General features: G+C 46.6%; 2 protein-coding genes across 2 annotated transcripts; both read right to left on the bottom strand.

The window, feature by feature from the left end:
* Positions 1 to 1,214: 1,214 nt before the first annotated feature.
* On the bottom strand, positions 1,215 to 10,583 carry keap1b (kelch-like ECH-associated protein 1b). Its single transcript, XM_047043562.1, has 7 exons — positions 10,387 to 10,583; positions 6,848 to 8,096; positions 5,510 to 5,755; positions 3,750 to 4,426; positions 2,932 to 3,137; positions 2,146 to 2,322; positions 1,215 to 1,817 (listed from the first exon to the last, which is right to left on the bottom strand). Exons 2-7 carry the CDS (start codon positions 7,151 to 7,153, stop codon positions 1,531 to 1,533), a joined length of 1,899 nt encoding a protein of 632 aa, XP_046899518.1. The 5' UTR covers positions 7,154 to 8,096; positions 10,387 to 10,583; the 3' UTR covers positions 1,215 to 1,530.
* Positions 10,584 to 12,853: 2,270 nt separating this feature from the next.
* LOC124483234 (sphingosine 1-phosphate receptor 1-like) lies at positions 12,854 to 17,081 on the bottom strand. The gene is made up of 2 exons (XM_047043576.1): positions 16,989 to 17,081; positions 12,854 to 15,872 (listed from the first exon to the last, which is right to left on the bottom strand). Exon 2 carries the CDS (start codon positions 15,579 to 15,581, stop codon positions 14,364 to 14,366), a length of 1,218 nt encoding a protein of 405 aa, XP_046899532.1. The 5' UTR covers positions 15,582 to 15,872; positions 16,989 to 17,081; the 3' UTR covers positions 12,854 to 14,363.
* Positions 17,082 to 17,134: the final 53 nt, after the last annotated feature.

The following is a 17,134-nucleotide window of genomic DNA, read 5'->3' as shown; positions in this document are numbered from 1 at the left end:
TTTATTGCCTCCAAAAAAAAGCTAAAGAAAAACCAAAAAAGAAAGGATCTGGTTATGCAACATGTCACAATGGAGCAAAAAGACAACATGGCGGTACAATAAACATAAACTTTATTAATATACAATGTGTATTTTTGTACAGGCATTGTTGGCTGAAAAATGTACAAAGCAGTCTTTAAATATCCTATTATTTTTTCATTTCAAACTACAGACGAGAAAATAAGTCCCTTTGAAACCTAAGTAATTTTTTTACAAACTTTTAAATGTAGCATTCATAGGCATCCCCAATTACAACGCATGCTGGTTAGCAAGACACAAAATAACAAGAGTTCAATTTCAGTACAAAGATGTAGTCAGTTGAAACAAATGACAAGACAAGGAGGACCGGAACAAAATAAATAGAAAACTGAGCTCTTGAATTCTGTACAAGAATCCTGTGGAATATCATGTACAAATGTACAAAACCTTATAAAAAAAACAAAACCAAAAAAAACTTGTAGCTTAAACCACTGTTTACAAATACATTTCCTTACACAGATTAGTTCTCGCCATTTCATCCTCCAAAAATACTCTACAGGATAATAATGGTCACTTGTGATCTGGGGGAAGGCAGGATGCATGTAAAACACAATGGTAACAGCAGGGAGAGTTCTGAGATTTGACTATGTGTAGTGTTGCCATGCTTATGGACACATTTGTCGTCTTGAAGGTAAGCTGGACTCACCATGGTTCTATATGTTCCAATTAATGGTGTGGTCCTGTCTTGATAGGATCCTTTCCCCCTTAAGCCATTTCCAGGTACTGTAGATATAAAACAGATCGGCTAGGCAAATGTGACCATTGGCTGATAACAAGCCAATGTATTTGCCAGGGCAATAACACCAATCAAATGCTATGATGACTGCTTAGCAACTGAGTAGCCAGGGGTTAGGGGATGTTTGGATGATGGAGCGGGTGTTTTCTACATAGCTATGAGCTAGGGCTCAGGAAGGGGAGAATAGGACAGGGACTGTAAACTACTGGAAAAGCACATCACCAGCCACGCGAGCGTCCAAGTGCCACCATTTTGTGTCTTCTCTCTTTACGGTATCGCACAGGAGTTACGTATACTGATGATAAAAAGGTCATGCCCAGAGACATGCTAATGGCACTTTTTGCATTGTGTAAATCCTCCCGGGTTTCTGATACTGACAAATGTGTAACTTGGTTTTCAACCCCCCCCCCCCCCCCCCCCCCTTAGATTTGGTTGGTCTGCACAGGCTGGTCTTGAAGTAGGAAAAAAAGAAATAAAAAAAAAGAACCCCTGGATGCTTCCTCATTGGCCTTTTGAATATTCAGCCCTTCTCTCCCATTTCTTGAACCTGGGAGACATTGGTCCAAAAGGGGATGTTGCTCCAGTCGGAGGCGAGTAGCATAGAAATAGATTGAACATGGCTATTTCTACGCCTGAACATGCGAGTCGGAGCAGAGTGAATCAAACACTCTCGAATCAGAAACAAATCATACATTTATTGAGATCTCTGCAAGGGGTTACTTTCTTCTGAAAGCCTTAGGGGAGGGGGAAGGGTTGCCCCCTCCCCCCCGATTTCCAGACTCGCCGTGCCTGGTCATGTGATGGGAGGAGTCCCCGCACGAGTAGGAAGACGAGGCGCCGCAGTTACTATTGGGCACCTGGCACTCTTTTTGGCAGGGCTCCATGGTGACGGCCACGCCCACGCCGCTCCTCCCCGACGTCATGCGCGTCACCTCGGACCACGTGTCCGTCTCGGGCTCGTAGCATTCCACGCTGTCCAGGAAGGTGTCCCCGTCGTAGCCGCCTGCGGACATGAGAAGAACAACTCAGTGGGATGTCTTCCGACATGGGAAGAACAACTCAGTGCGATGTCTTCCGTTCGCCGCGGGGCTGAAGCTAAATATAGTTACATGTTACATGATAGGAGTTATAAATAGTGTTAACGTGTCAGACAGGGAAGTAGAGGACGGTTCTCTACATCAGAAACTGAATTTTTAACAAAGGCAACTGATTTGAGAAGGCCGATTGAGGAAGTCTCTACATTTCCATCCGGCCTGGGAGCGGAACAGTTGCCTGCCCACTACCCTCCACCCCACCCCACCGAAAACACAGTCCCGCCGCCAGACACCGACCCAGGACGTAGATGCGTCCGTGCAGCGTGGTGACGCCCAGAGCGCTCCGGCGGTGCCTCATGGAGGCGGCGAAGCTCCAGGTGTCCGTCTCCACTTCGTAGCGCTCCACCGTGTTCAGCTGGTTGGTGCCGTCATAGCCGCCCATCACGTAAATGCGGTTCCCCAGGGCGCAGACGCCTGGAACAGGGGGGAGAGGAAAGGGGATCGTTATGGAGTTCAGGGGTCCCGCTGCACAGAGGTGACTGTACAGCGAGTTGGCAGTACATGACATTTATTTAGCAATTTACACATTGGTGTCTTATTCCTGCAGTCACAGTTCCACAGGATAGTCTGTGGTGAACTTGGGGCCTACGACTCTCGAGTCACACATTCTGTACACATGTGTACCAGGAACTTCAAATGAGAGTGACGACAGCGCTGCCACTCGCATGACAAGTGAGGTCTACAGCAGCCTGCCTGGTTACCCGTTTAGATGGTCTGTTCTCTAGTCTCGAGCAGTGGTTCTCAAGTACCCCCTGTCCTCCCACGTTTTAGATGTTTCCCTGCTTCAACACACCTGATTCAAATGAATGGTCGTTAACAGGCTTCTGCATCACTAGATAACGACCCATTGATTGGAATCAGGTGTGTTGGAGCAGCGAAACGTCTAAAACGTGCTGGACGGGGGGTACTTGGGGACCAGGGTTGAGAACCACTGGTCTAGAACGTATGATCGGCTAGACGTCACATGGACTCGGCTCAGACAGGAGGCCCAGAGGTCTGACAGGTGCCCCTCCCCCCCCTCACCTGCTCCGGAGCGCACGGTGTTCATGGAGGCCTTGGTGTTCCACTCGTCCTTCTCGGGGTTGTAGCATTCCGACGAGCTGAGACGGTTGGTCCCGTCGAAGCCCCCGACGGCGTACAGCAGCCGGTTGATGACGGCCACGCCCACGCCGATGCGCCGCGTCAGCATGGGGGCCACCAGGTTCCACTGGTCTCTGTCGGGGTCATATCTGAGGGGGGGGGGGGGTAAACACTCGTTTAGTGAATGGGAGGATAGTCATGGTGATGGTCATGGTGATACTCATCAGCCCTGTTCCATACAGACTGGTTTATCCTGTATCCTATCCATGACATGCATTTCTGTAACACTTTAAAGCATGTGTGGGCGTGTGTGGGGAACAAGCAATGATTTCATTCAGAGAAACTTCTTCCTGGTGTATGTTGGTGTACTGCGGCCTGTTGTGTACGTAAATCTTACTTCCCAGATTATTTGAAATGTACTTCCTCAAATAAAACGAGGGTGGCATTGTAACAATAGTTGACTGTACCTCGGACAGGTAACTGCAGTTCAACGTCTCAAAACTACTTGATTGTTCCCAAGAAGAAAAGAAAAAAAGCTACTACACAATGCACTTCCGAATACAAAACCAATCTTATTGTGGCATTAAACTTAATGAAAAGATTTACTGGCACCACAGATGCTGGAAGGCACTGAAAAAAAAACAACCACCCTTCCCGAACGTAAACAACGGACACATTTCGAGCAGAAACCCCGCCTCCTTCACCGAAACCACCCGGTCCCCCCCCCCTCCCCTCCCCAACACCCGCACCCCTTCCCTCACCTCTCCACGCTGTTGTGATGGTAGCACCCGTGGGACCCGCCCACCGCGTAGATCATCCGGTCGATCACGCCCACCCCGATGCGGTTGCGCGGCACGCTCATGGGGGCGCACGGCAGCCAGCGGTTGTTCATGGGGTTGTAGCAGTCCAAGGTGTTGGAGTCCATGTTCCCGTCGGGGGCGTTGTTCCTCCCCCCCACGGCGTAGCAGAGCCCGCTGATCACGCAGGCGGCCAGACCGCTCCGGGGCACCTGGAGGTCGGCCAGCCTCAGCCAGGCGCCCGTGCAGGGGTTGTAGGCCTCCAGGTAGCTGAGCGACTGGCGGAAGTAGCCCCCGGCCGTGTAGATGAGCTGGGGGACCTTGGGCGTCCGGCAGGGGATGAGTTTGGTGGGCTTGTGGAGGGTGAGGTCCTGGAAGATCTGGGCCAGGTAGTCCTTGCACTGGGGGTCCCACTCGAGGGACTGCAGCTGGGCCTGGAGGAAGTGGGGGGTGAGGGAGTGGCAGCGGACCGCCTGCAGCAGCGCCTGGACGAAGGGCTTGCGGTTCTCGTGGTCGTAGCGCACCCACGCCACGCAGGCCTGGAAGACCTCGGACTCGCAGCGGACGTTGAGCTCGTCGCGGCTGATGAGGGTCACTAGCTGGCAGTGGGACAGGTTGAAGAACTCCTCCTGCGTCGCCACCTAGGGGTCAGAAACGTCAACAACAAGAAAATGTTGAGTCGGGCACTCGGATCAACCTGCTTGTTTCCAGACTGCTGCGTGCCGTAATCTCTTTGGGAAATCTCCTGATCGGCATAAGGAGACATTTCAATGCCCGATGACTAAGAAAGAAGAGTCGTGTGTACCTATTTGAGTGGGAACCTAGGGCGGCACATCCCTCGTTTCAGTCTGACTAGCGGGAAAGATATGCGAGCCTGAGACAGAAAAAACGCAAACCTACAGTGGCCTACACCCCTTCACCACCATGACTCACTGAACAAACACCACAAAAATGCCATGTCACAGATCCCCAAAGCTCCGAGAGGAAAAGACAGACTAAACCATCTTTAGACGACAACCACAATAGAACAACTGACTTGCAGCTTTCACCCCTGGCATGAGTGCTATTGGCGCGACTTCGCCAAATACGGTGTGTCAACTTAGGGAAAGGACTTAGCAGTTACAAGGAACTCAAACAAGGACTGATTATGGAGTGTCACAGGCTAATCTTTATAACATTGCTATAGGCCAGCAGTGGGTTACAGTGATAACGAACAATGATAAGTTTCGAAGGGGAGTTTCAGGAACAAGATCGATTCATCCTTTATGTCAAACAAAGATAGCAAGGGCAATGCATCTGGCCTTGAATACATTTTCCCCCTGAAGTGTTTCATTGTGCACGTATTAAGAATCAAAAAGAGAGGGTGGTTACATTGCAGTTTAGCCAAACCACTATCAGAGAGCTCAACACAGGCTCACTTAACAATTTGATGAAACGTGGACACTCCTTTCAACTTTTTCGTTTTACGGCCTCATTCTAAAAAAAAAAAAAAAACCCCACTGGACGAAAAGATGGAACGACCCGTCGTCGCCGACTTTGGAACGAACTTTGAGGCAGAGGAAGTTCTCCGCACCCGAGGGCCGACAGCAAAGGGGAACACATCTCGCCGTTCCTGCCCGTCACGTGAGCTAGCCTCGTCTAGGCGTCACGGCGTACGAGCTCTGTTATGAGGCTCATGGGGATATGGAGAGACTGGAGGTGTAACTGTGATATGCTTCACTGACCTGGCTGAAGTTCATGTAGATGTACTCGCGGGCTTTCTGGTGCAGCTCGGTGCAGCCGATCTGCTCGGCAAAGTTGGCGATGCCGATGGCGTTGCTGGGGTCCAGCTGCTGGACCAGGAAGTCGCAGCAGGCCTTGACCACGCTGTCGATCTGGTACATGACCGCGCCGTTCATCACGTGGATCACGCACTTCTCCCCCACGGAGATGCTGGCGGTGTAGGCAAACTCAATCAGCCGCTCCATCACCTGGTGAAAGGGCGTGGGCACAAACAGGATGGTTGAGTGGGGGGCGGACAGTGAGGAAATAGTAGGAGGGGAGGGGTGGGGGGGGGGGGGGGAGTATGGCGAGAGAGGGAGGATGAAAGTGGAAAAGGGTGAGAGATATGGAAATCTGTGACTGATAAGAGAACAAAAGATACAGGAGGTGTTGATCTGCCCCATTACATTACAAAAAAAAAGAAAAGGGGACTCGGGTCTGATGATAAAACTGACTGAACCAGGTCATCTGATTTGGTGAACCAGTTCTGGGGTACTCCACTACAGTATATCACTGAGGTAGGCCTTATCAGTTGGCGGTTGGAGCAGTGATCACACGTTCATTCGTCAAAGTACGGTGGTTATCACGCCAACACGCTGTGTGTGTGAGGGGGGGGGGGGTGGGGTGGGGGGGACACTAAGGCGCAGATCCCAAACTGCTGAGTCAGAGGGAAGTTTGCTCCAGCCGAAGCAAGAGCAACTGTGTGTGTGTGTGTGCACATTGGCTACCGCTCCAGCCCATCTGTGAAAATAGGTGCAGCCCAGTGCAAATGCTTGATTAATGAGGTCAAACTGATCATTCAAGTCCATTTATCAAGCACACAGTTGAATCATTACCAGTCCCCCCCTCCCCCAGTGTGTAAACGACTCGGTTACAATGAGGCAAGCTGCCTTCCTCTTTTTTGGATTATTGAATTGGGAGTATTGAATTATCCTCTCTATTATCCTCTCTACCGACCATTTAATGGCCTCTAAAGTTGCTACGTTGAGCTTGCTCTATAATCATATCGAATACACCGCCATCTTCCCAACGATCACATGTGGCTCCTTGTTCTAATGAGAAAGGGCTGGGGGCCTGCTGACATCAGTTCTCTACTCCGTCTAGATGCTCTATTGTACTTGGCTCAGAGCCCTTCACCTTGGCACCTAGCTAGCACACCATCACTGTCCAGTTCCCCTTTTTTTTTTTTTTTTCTTTTTTTTTTACTATTATTCTTGTTGTTGTTATTATTATTGTCTTACTATTGTTCCATTTGTTTTCATACGTGTCGAGAGCGGTTAGCGAAGCAGGGCAGCACTCACCCGAGGGTGGATCCCCTCGATGGGCACCACCTCCATCCCGCACTCCTTCAGCCCGTTGGTGAACATGGCGCGGAAGACGGGCGAGGACGAGGCCAGCACCACCTTGTGGGCCACAAAGTCCACGGCGTCCAGGTCGTTGTAGCGCACGTGCAGCGTCACGTCGCACAGCTGCCCGTCCGTCCGCAGCTCGTTCATGATGGCGAAGGCGGCCGCCGTGTGGCTTTCCAGCGTGTAGCTGAAGACCCGGTGGCCGTTGCGCGTGGACGGCGTCACCAGCGCCTTGCACTCGGTCATGCTCTCCGTCATATCCCCCCCTTTCTCCGGTGTGCGCGTCCTCAACAACCGCGGGTCGCGTTGACAGGCATATCCTTGCTCGCCAGGTGGCAGAGGGCAAAAGTAAGGGGAAAAAGGTTCAAACTAACCACACCAAAAAAAAAAGGGATGAAAAAGCTATGAAAGTCCAAGGGTTTTTGTTTGGAGTCCAACTTATCTCACAAGTCCAGCCATGGTGTAACATTGGGGTTTAAAAGTCAACAGTAAAAAAAACCTGTGGTGTTAACTGCCAGTCATGGTTGTTTGTGTTCTACAACATGGCCAGAGCTGCAATTGGATTTACTGCATCATTCAATTGTTTTGTGTTTCGGAATTTCCGTGCCCCCCTTCGCTCTGTCTAAGGGGAAACCTTCGTCTTATGAAATTGGGAAAACAGTGCAAAGGAGAACAAGAGAAATCAAAAAGGTACTGAGAGGTCTTCTGGGAAGGAATAATAGAGCAGGTGTGACAGGACCTCAGGAAGTCATATAGTTAGTTTGTTTGACCACAAGTGTTTACTATAGCAACAGGGGAAAAACCTGAAGCAGTCGGATGTGTAAAAAAACCACTGGGTCGTTCAATGGAATAAGGTCCCACAGGGGCACGTTTCAGCTAGTCAGGACTATGCAACGGCAGGTTAAAATAACATATTGATTTTCTGCTGGAAGGAGCGGGTGGGGGGGAATCAAATTTAGTACCGCATTTTAATAGCAGTATTAATTAAGACTTCTTTTAGGCTCCGGCTTTGCCAAGATCTGAGAGGAGAGAGGGTCGTAAACTCTGTCGAGAGAGAGAGAAGCCGCATTCGAGGGAGGCGTCGCAAGAGGTCCGAAGGAATGAGGCAGGGTCGGTGTGCTGGATTTCCTAGAAGTCACCTAGCTTTGGAATCTGCTTGCACTGGTGCGTTTCATGGAAAGCAGTAGGATTAGCGGAGTACCTGCAACACATAAACAGAGAGAGACAAAAAGAGAGGGGCTTAAACAGAGGTTATTTAAATCACACACTCTTGACATAACAGTACAGGTGGACATACAGGTGTGCCTAGACGACAGGTTCTTCACAGCCCATTTCAGATGTGTCCCTGTGACTAAGTTCCATGGAAGACCTGTGAGTCAGCAAGAAGGGAAGTTCTGGAACAACTCAAAGCATTCAGTCGGTTCTAAAGTCCACCAAGAAACGGATACTCGGATACTGTGTGTTCATCCAACTGTCACACCCAGGCTATGAATCCTCATCGCCGTGTTTTCTCTTAGTCACTGTGAATCTGCTCTAGGGCACCGTGACCTTTCACCTTTCCAGAAGACAACAACAATTACGATGCAAGTTGTTACTGGTACGAGGAGAGGTTCGAATTGCTCGTAAGTACTGGGAAACACGCTGATGATGTCCTTGGACTTACTAGAGCCCATCCACTTCTTTCAAATGCGCAAGGGGCTGTGAGCTCTGCGTTGTTATGGACAAGGCTTCAGCATTATTAATTGAGTTGAGCGTCACCCCCGATACCTCACTCACACAGGAATGTGGGAATGTGGGCCGGGTGAAAGAGATAGCAGAGCCTCTGGCACAAGTGACGCAGTCAGTGAAAGACGGGCTGACTTAAATTAGGAGAGTATTTCCAACGGGTCAGCATGGCGAGTGTTTTGTCCCTGTCTCGTGACTTGGAAGGAGGGATGGAAGCAGTACGGTATGCACTACAGCCAACACAACTCCCACTGCACAGACACACGCATGGCATACACACAGCAAATAGCCACATCAACAAAACCTGATTAACCATGTCAGTGTTATTCTTTCCTTACGTCTTAAAGACGAGTCTCTCTGTCTCTCAGCAAAGTAACAGTCACTAGTACTGACTCACCTAACACAGTAACTGAGCAACAATTTTGTTACAGTAGATATTCCGAGTTACAGAACAGGACCTGTACATTGTGCATGTAATTATTACCCTAAGTTCTGATAAGCAAACAGACTGAATTGCTCCAGCTAGTGATATTACTTTATTATTCAAGTAGTAAGTTGTTGTGCCATTATATAATCTTCACAAAAGTGAAACCAAAAAAAGGTGTGAAGTTTGAATCCATTTCGACACTACAGATCCTTTAATATAAACGTAGGCTAATCATACACACATGGGGCAATGTTGCAATATTGTGTCCTGTCACCTACTCTTCCTTTTATATGGTAGACTTGCCACTTCCAAGTTTCTGGGGGAAAAAAACATGTTGCTCAACTCTAAGACTATTTACAGTGTACCGTCGCACTCATGGAGACCAAATTGCCAACTTGCGGGCCTAAAATCCCCGGTCTAAAGTTGATAGCATACTTTTTCCGCGCCAAATGTTGATGTTACTGTACACGCTGTGACGTAAACATGTTCCTATCCGACGTGTGGAAATAATTATAGACCGGTCTGCTGCAGTTTAAAACAGACAGACAACTCTAAGACAAATCTCTGCTCCCTGCTTTTGCTCAAGAGTTGCGCTTATCGAGCCAAACTCATTGTTATTATACACGTTCGCACGAAACGGCAGCATCGTAGACTAAAACCGACACGAGACTTAACATTCTCTTCAAAGACTAAATATTCTACATCCATTAACTTTCTGTGGACCCCATTTACCCTAGGTTAGGTTATTTAGCCTACGCAGAGTGCCCTCATCAGTGGCTGTTAATTTGCTCTTCAATCTGTAGAGGTGGGGAGCGACAATAGAACTGTCTGTACCAAAACATGACCCAGAAGTGAGACCAGTCCTTATGTAAACCCAGAATGAGCTGGATTCGCAGTTTATCACATCCAGCCAATTCCAGATATCGTCTAAGGGCTGATTACTTCTCGAATCCAATAGTGTGCATTCTTTGATGTATTGGTTACAAAAACCGTGCTAAACAAGTATTGGCATGCAACATGCATAGCAATTATACAACACTCGAAAAGGCGAAAAGCAGTGCCGTTTTATGGTAGGCTAAGTCAAACATATCAAATCGATTATAAACAGCAAATTGACAGTGACCGTTTAGATAGCAAAAACTGGCGTCGCATATGGTAGGCTAAGTGGTTTGGAGTCGATCGAGAACAAAATGTTGACAAAGCGGGCTCAGTAGCCTTTTGGGCTTTATTCTTTTCAATAAAGGTTATGTCGCGGATTAACTGGACAATTAGTAAAACAGCACATTAATTACATTTAAAACCAGCTATACTGATATATATTTACAGAAACGAAACTCACAAAGCTCCAGTCCGTTCTTCTGTCGCTGTCTGAACACCACACAGGATCGGTGGAAAGCTGTAACTCACCATGACTAAGCATTGTATGAGTCTCGTCTCGATGTCAAAATAAGAGCTGGCCTGAAGACGACATGGTTTGGCTCCATAGACACGAACTAGTGGTTAATATCACCCAGCGGGAGAGGACTTTTACAGAAGAGGAGTCCTTAAAATGAAGGAAGAGAACGGGTCTTCTTATAGGCAACGTGCCCAAAGCTGTTGGCCAGCTGTCAATCAAATATGGAAAAAATAAGAGCATTGTCGGTATTTAAAAATAGTCCGTTATTTTAGACATATGAAAGATCCTACTTGCCAGAGATTCAGTAGTAAATGTGATTATGCAGAGTAAACCAAATTACCTGGAGTGAACCTATAGGAATACAATGTGCACTGTCAAAATTGAATGATTAATATGGGTGAAAGAAAGCCAGAAAAAAATATGATGTGACCTTAATATCGTTTTTTTTTTTAAATATCATATTAATATTGCCAGACCAAAATGTATTATTAGGATCCTTGTCTAAAGATCATTAAAAAACATTAAAATATGATTTTGCCATGCAACAAACCTCCTTCTCTTACCTTGTAGCATATGCCCTGGTTTCCTGCTGAAATATGTATGCTAGGAATGCCTAAAATATCAATTTATCAAGGTAAAGTGACACTTTGCAAATCCAAGTGCTGACACACCAAACGGTTCTCCAAAGCAAACTACGTAATGCACACAAAAAAATGATTCTATAATAACGCCACATGGTGGCGATCAAAGACAAATTTGCAGGGCGATCAACGCTTGTTCGAATTAGAAACAAAACAACCTGCAAACAATAATTCCCATAAAACGTTGTGAACGCAAGGTGCAACAGACTCAACTAAAATTATTATTCACATTCACGTGTCTATAAATCCTTTTTAGCGAAATGCAGGGGTTTTAATCTAGATTGAGTGTTAAAGGGCTAACATTTACAGGCAATAAAAAACATTCCTGCTGATAAACAAAGGGATAAGTCTTGATAAACCATCACTCTTCTTCAAGTGAGTAATGCTTGATATCCAGACACCTCAGGGGTCGAAAAGGGATTCAGCCCTAATTAGAATTTCATTCCACATTTCTATTCTCCCATATCATCCTACTGTGTAACCCTTGAGCAATAGATTGGCATTCTTGGACATGCTCTAACTCATTTGTCTCCATTCTCTTTCTTGTTAATCCTGCAATAGCTTCTGCCTCAGTTGTATTATTTAGCTCCTGGAGGGAATCCAAGGAAAGTTTGAATCTTTGACCTTTGTCTTGAACTATCACAAATCCAGTGTCACATATAGGAAACCCAGCACATAAAAATACACAGACATCTGTAGATGCTATCAAAACTGTCAAACATCCCTGTGTTCAAAAATGGTTGCACGTCATGGGGAGTCACTTTCATATGTCAATATGGAAACAGGTTTGTATCAACTGACATCTGTGCCATATGTTTCCTGAAATTTAGGAGGCCAGCACCACTGTACAATAACATACAGGCTGTAGAAACATGAAGAATTTCCTGTGTTAAACTGTGAGTGTGAATGGGCTCGAACCAAAGCATCTCTTTGAAAAGGGATGAGGAGCAGCCAGCATTGTTCTCTTGCTTCTATATCTAGACTTCTATATCTACAGAACCTGACTGGTGTCATGTTGCATGTACACTTAACTAAATGCATACATCATGACATGACACCTACACACCCGGAGAAAACAGTTTGAGAGCGATGCTGTATAAACTGTTCATCTGAAAGTGTTTTTAAAACACACCACAACCAAACTTATTGCAGTGTCTTGGATCCTCAGGTGACAAATTGATTTAACTCTAAATTTAACTTTAATTGTGATTCACGCACAAATCTTGATGTCTTATCTTTTGAAAAAAAGTAATGAACGCACACAATGCTTCCATTTAGGAGTTTTTGAAAGGAGTATAATAGTTTATGACCGAGAAACATGAGTCAAGAGAGCATGACAAACGCTAAAACACAGTCTCGAGTTTACCTTTGAAGCGTTAACAAGCATGGCTTGTGGGTCACCATGTTGAAACGACCTTTCCCTATTTATTACTGATGCACAGGTTAACAGACTCAGGAAGAGGATGGGTCACGGATGTGCAGCTTTGAAGAAGAGGTTCTTTGTTCAGGACAGGAGCTCTGAAACATTTGAGGCGCGTGAAGGCGGCAGAATCTAGGGCAATTTCATTAACAGATGTGGCAGAAGGGGTTCGTTTCCTGTAGCATTTCTCAAAGAAACAGTCTTCCACTTTTCTCAACTTTCCTTGTCGTGGAAAGTGCATGCTTAGGCCCACTCTTATGCATTGATTAGGGTGTACATGTATGTGGAGCTACACAAACACACACACATACGTCACACATGCACACAAACTTGTACAAGGCAAAGTGAACACACTTTTACAAAAGACCTTTTATTGTTATATTGATGATAGAAAACGTTTTGATACAAAATGCATATCATTTACAGAGATTGTATGAAGTTATTCAGAAATACAAAAATACATTTAACACTGTACAATACAAAACAACACCCGCTCAGTCATAAGAGGAGGCTACATTAAAGAGAAAATACATATTTTAAGTGATAAATGCCAAATCCATTTCAAGTGGAGAGACCCATTCAAGTACACACACAAACAACATAGGGAAATCCTTGTGAGTAGGTTGAGTTTGGAACATGTCATCGGACACCACTGGGTCTGGTCTTCTTGTTTCGTAGATGGCATGTACATTCTCGTACATGGAGTGACTGCTACGGTAACTTTATAATCGCCAGGTGACAAGTCTCTCAGCTGATCTGTTCTTTGCTTCTGCTGTCAGCTAATGCAATGACCTTGTAGCTGTGGCAATGACCTATTTGCCATTACTTACTATTAATCAGTACTTAACATCATAACTGAAGGAAAACCTTCCAGGCAAAAATGAATGATGGCTACATTTGCCGATGAGCCCAACATATCACCACAGTTTATCTCATGGTAACTTGCTTGTTCTAGTTGTTTTATTCTGGTGGGTGTTGTGACATTTCAGAGAAGTTATCACAACCTAGAAAACCACAACCACCACACAAACGTTCCATTTTGAACAGCATCAAGCTGACATCACTGTGCAACATCCACTTTGAAAACAATGTTGGAGGGACGTTTTCCCCCTGAACCCCAAATCTACAGATGGACATTCTCCCACCTGTAGAATGTTGGGTTATTGCTGAAAGTTCTCAGGGCTGAGCATAAAAGCATCAACAACATTCTTTTTCTCCTTCTTTGTCTGTCTGCCCTATTTAGGCACACGAATGTGCCATGGTACAGGTTTTCAGCACATGCCTCTGGTACAACCCGGACCTTCGAGCCAGCGAAGTACAGGCACCCACAGAGTCTGTGGCACAGACATATAGCAGATGGGTTCATGTGGGTTCAGCTTTCGGTGACCCAGTTCTGTGAAAAAAATGATTGAGGGGGAAAGCAAAACACAATAGCTATGACCACTAAACAAACTTGTGTGGAAGGTTCCATTTGCATTGACTTTGATTTGTTTTAAAGACTAAGGAACAAAATCTACCTTAGAGCTCATTTCTAAGACCACTGTCTATGTAAACTCATAACAGTATCTTTAGTGCAATTCATTGCAGTTTTGTAGGAGCTTTGTGTCTGTACAAGAAAGTTGCTTCATTCACATTTGAGTCTCTTCCACAGAATGTGAGTCAGAACCACAGCGCCCTTTGCTGTGTTTGAGTGGTTTTTCTCACACAATGTCTTCACATCTGTGGTTTTTGAAGTAGGCCATAACCCAACTCCAACTCTCTTTGTAAAGACTGCGTAAGTTGCTTTGCTAACTCCTGCTAGCCCCTCTCGTGTCCGCTCCTCAGTGGGTTGTAACATTCCCTTTATCCGAGGGATGTCCTCAAGCCTTGAAGAGCTTGGGGTAGAGGGCCTTGATAGGGGAGGGCGTAGTGATGATGTTCCCAGAGGAGATGGTCGTCTCGAGACCTTCCACCCTGTGAGAGGCTACCTCCGTCTTACTGAAGCTACACTCCAGGAAAGGAATGCCCATCGTCTTCACCTGGCCGTCCTTGGTCATCAGGCAGGGTCCGCACAGCAGACGGAGGATGGCCCTGCGCATGTCCTTACTGGTCAGCGTGTAGATGATGGGGTTGAGGAGCGAGTTGACCATGGCCACGCCCAGGAAGTAGTCGGCCTTGAGGAGCAGGCGGCAGGCGCGGGCGGGGCAGAAGAAGTCGAGCAGCAGGAGGAGGAAGAGCGGGAGCCAGCAGGCGATGAAGACGCAGAGGACGATGGTGACCGTCTTGAGGAGGGCCAGGTACTTCTGAGACTTCCGCGCAAGGCCTTTCCTCAGGCTGCCCGTGCCCGCTCGCTGGCGCTGGGTGTTGGTGCGGACGATGCGGAAGACGCGCACGTACAGGACCACGATGGCCAGCAGGATGAGGCTGAACACCGTCACGCAGACCAGGATGTAGCTCTTGGCGTACAGCGGGAGGACGGTGGAGCACTGGTCCAAACTGTGGATGCAGTTCCAACCCAGGATGGGAAGAACCCCGAGCAAGCCCGCCAGAGCCCAACTCGCCCCGATCAGCGCCAGCATGCGGCCCCTCTTCGCCCCGTGGTAAGGGCGCATGGTCACCATGGTCACGTGGCGCTCGATGGCGATGGCCAATAGGCTGATGACGGAGGCGGCGAGCGTGATGAAAACCCCGCCCTCTCGCAGGAACCAGAGCAGTGGAGTCAGCTTAAGTGTTTTGGGTCCTGACATGACGATGTTGGCCATGTAAGTGATCCCTGCTAAGAGGTCAGACAGAGTCAGGTTCCCTAGTAAATAATACATGGGCAGGTGGAACTTCTTGTTCCGCCAGATGGCCAGGAGAACCACGGCGTTCTCCAGGACGATGAGCAGGCAGACCACCAGGAAGGCGATGCCCTCGGGCTTCAGACCCTCGCGGTAACGGTCGCCCTGGAGCTTGCCGGTGTAGTTGTAGTGTTCGACGATGACTGCATTGTCTTGGTACTCCCAGAAGAACTGGAGGAGGCTAGTGGCGGAGGAGGTGGGGGTGGTGACGGCGGTGGTGGGGGAAGCCCCTGCATAGGCAGCGCGGGAGGCTTCCATGTTATTGTCGGTGTGTTTTTGATTACGGTTATGAGTATGACATAGTCCTTTTCATGTCTCTGCTGAAGGTCGATGCGAGTCGAAATGGTGCGGCTGAAACTGTTGACGAGGTTATGTGAACATCGGCTGGCTCCTCTCGTAGCTCCAAAGATGAATAGATTTGATGAAATCCAAGTCCGCTTTGCGTGACATGGCAGTGACACAGCTGTAGGTTGGCTTTCCTTGCTGATAAATATTATTACTCTCACCACTAGGAGTTGCTCTTGCGCTCTGAATGAAGTGTTCCAAATACTGAAAATAAAAACACAAGGCAGATGGCATGAGTCAGAGATAACACAAATAATGAAATCAGTGTGGAAATTGTAATTTGTAAATGGGGTTTAAGTGTTGTAATCTTTGTGTGAATGTGAATTATTTATCGAAAATATGAACACTCAACCACTTAGTTACATTATTAGAGTGAGCACAAGAGTGTAAAAATTATTATTTTTCAATGTGTCATACTATCAAGCACACCCTAACCTACCTCAAGTGAGTACAGCGTAATTTAATGTTAATCATGATAAAACAATCAATGTAATAACATGCGTGCGTGAATTTGTCACACGTGCCCGATTCCTAATGACACAGTCAAGGTGAGGTTTAATTGGTGCAGAAGCACTTACAAAAAGCATGCGATTTTTTAAACACTCATCTGTGGAGCTATGTAAATAACCAGTGATCGAAATGCAACAGAAACCAGAGCGATCACATTGATGCATGTAGGCCTATTTGATGTTGGATGTTTGATGTTAGATTGGGCTCGCATTCTTTTGCGTCTTATCTCGTGCATTGTAATGATTTCATTGATAGAACTGGTTCTTGTCATGTATTAACATTGAACCAATGGTCCAAAAACCACGTTCAATCACGTTCAATCTGTAGCTGACGGGTGTTGGAAAATAATGTTCTGAAACATTCTACACACAATAGCAATGCGGCAACTTTTGTTCTTCTTTAATGATAAAAAAAAATGTAATCAAAACGAATTACATCTGTCGGGTCATGTCGTTAAATAGCATATATCTGAAAATGTACCATATCTATAGGAACATTAATTGCCGCAATTGGTTCCCACGGTCTGCAATGCAACTCCGCGATCCCAACAGGGGGGAGGCAGATTTGGCAGTTTTGTGTTCTTTAAAAGTTGAATTAAATATCCATACAGGATTTCACAAATATTCTCTAATTTTCACTTTAAAATCTACCGCTATCTTTTTATAAACATATGTTGAATACATCGTAAACTCTTGCATTAAAAACTTAAGAACGAGAACACGCACGGCATCCCTGTATGGTGCATCAACCGCAAACAAGTTTCCTAAACTTTTCAGCATATGTGAGCGTAAATGAAAAATGTGTACAAACCTTTGATCTTTTTTATCCTGTCTATATCCAGCAAATCATCTGCTTTGCGAGATCCTCTCTAACGACACTGACAGGCAGACTGACAAGGCAGAGTGCAGGACCTGACTTGAAACTGGCAAGGGGTTGGACTTAGCCCAATCTTCCCC

The sequence above is a fragment of the Hypomesus transpacificus genome, chromosome 21, assembly GCF_021917145.1.
Source record: "Hypomesus transpacificus isolate Combined female chromosome 21, fHypTra1, whole genome shotgun sequence".
NCBI lineage: Eukaryota > Metazoa > Chordata > Actinopteri > Osmeriformes > Osmeridae > Hypomesus > Hypomesus transpacificus.
This window is presented reverse-complemented; position numbering and strand designations above follow the sequence as displayed.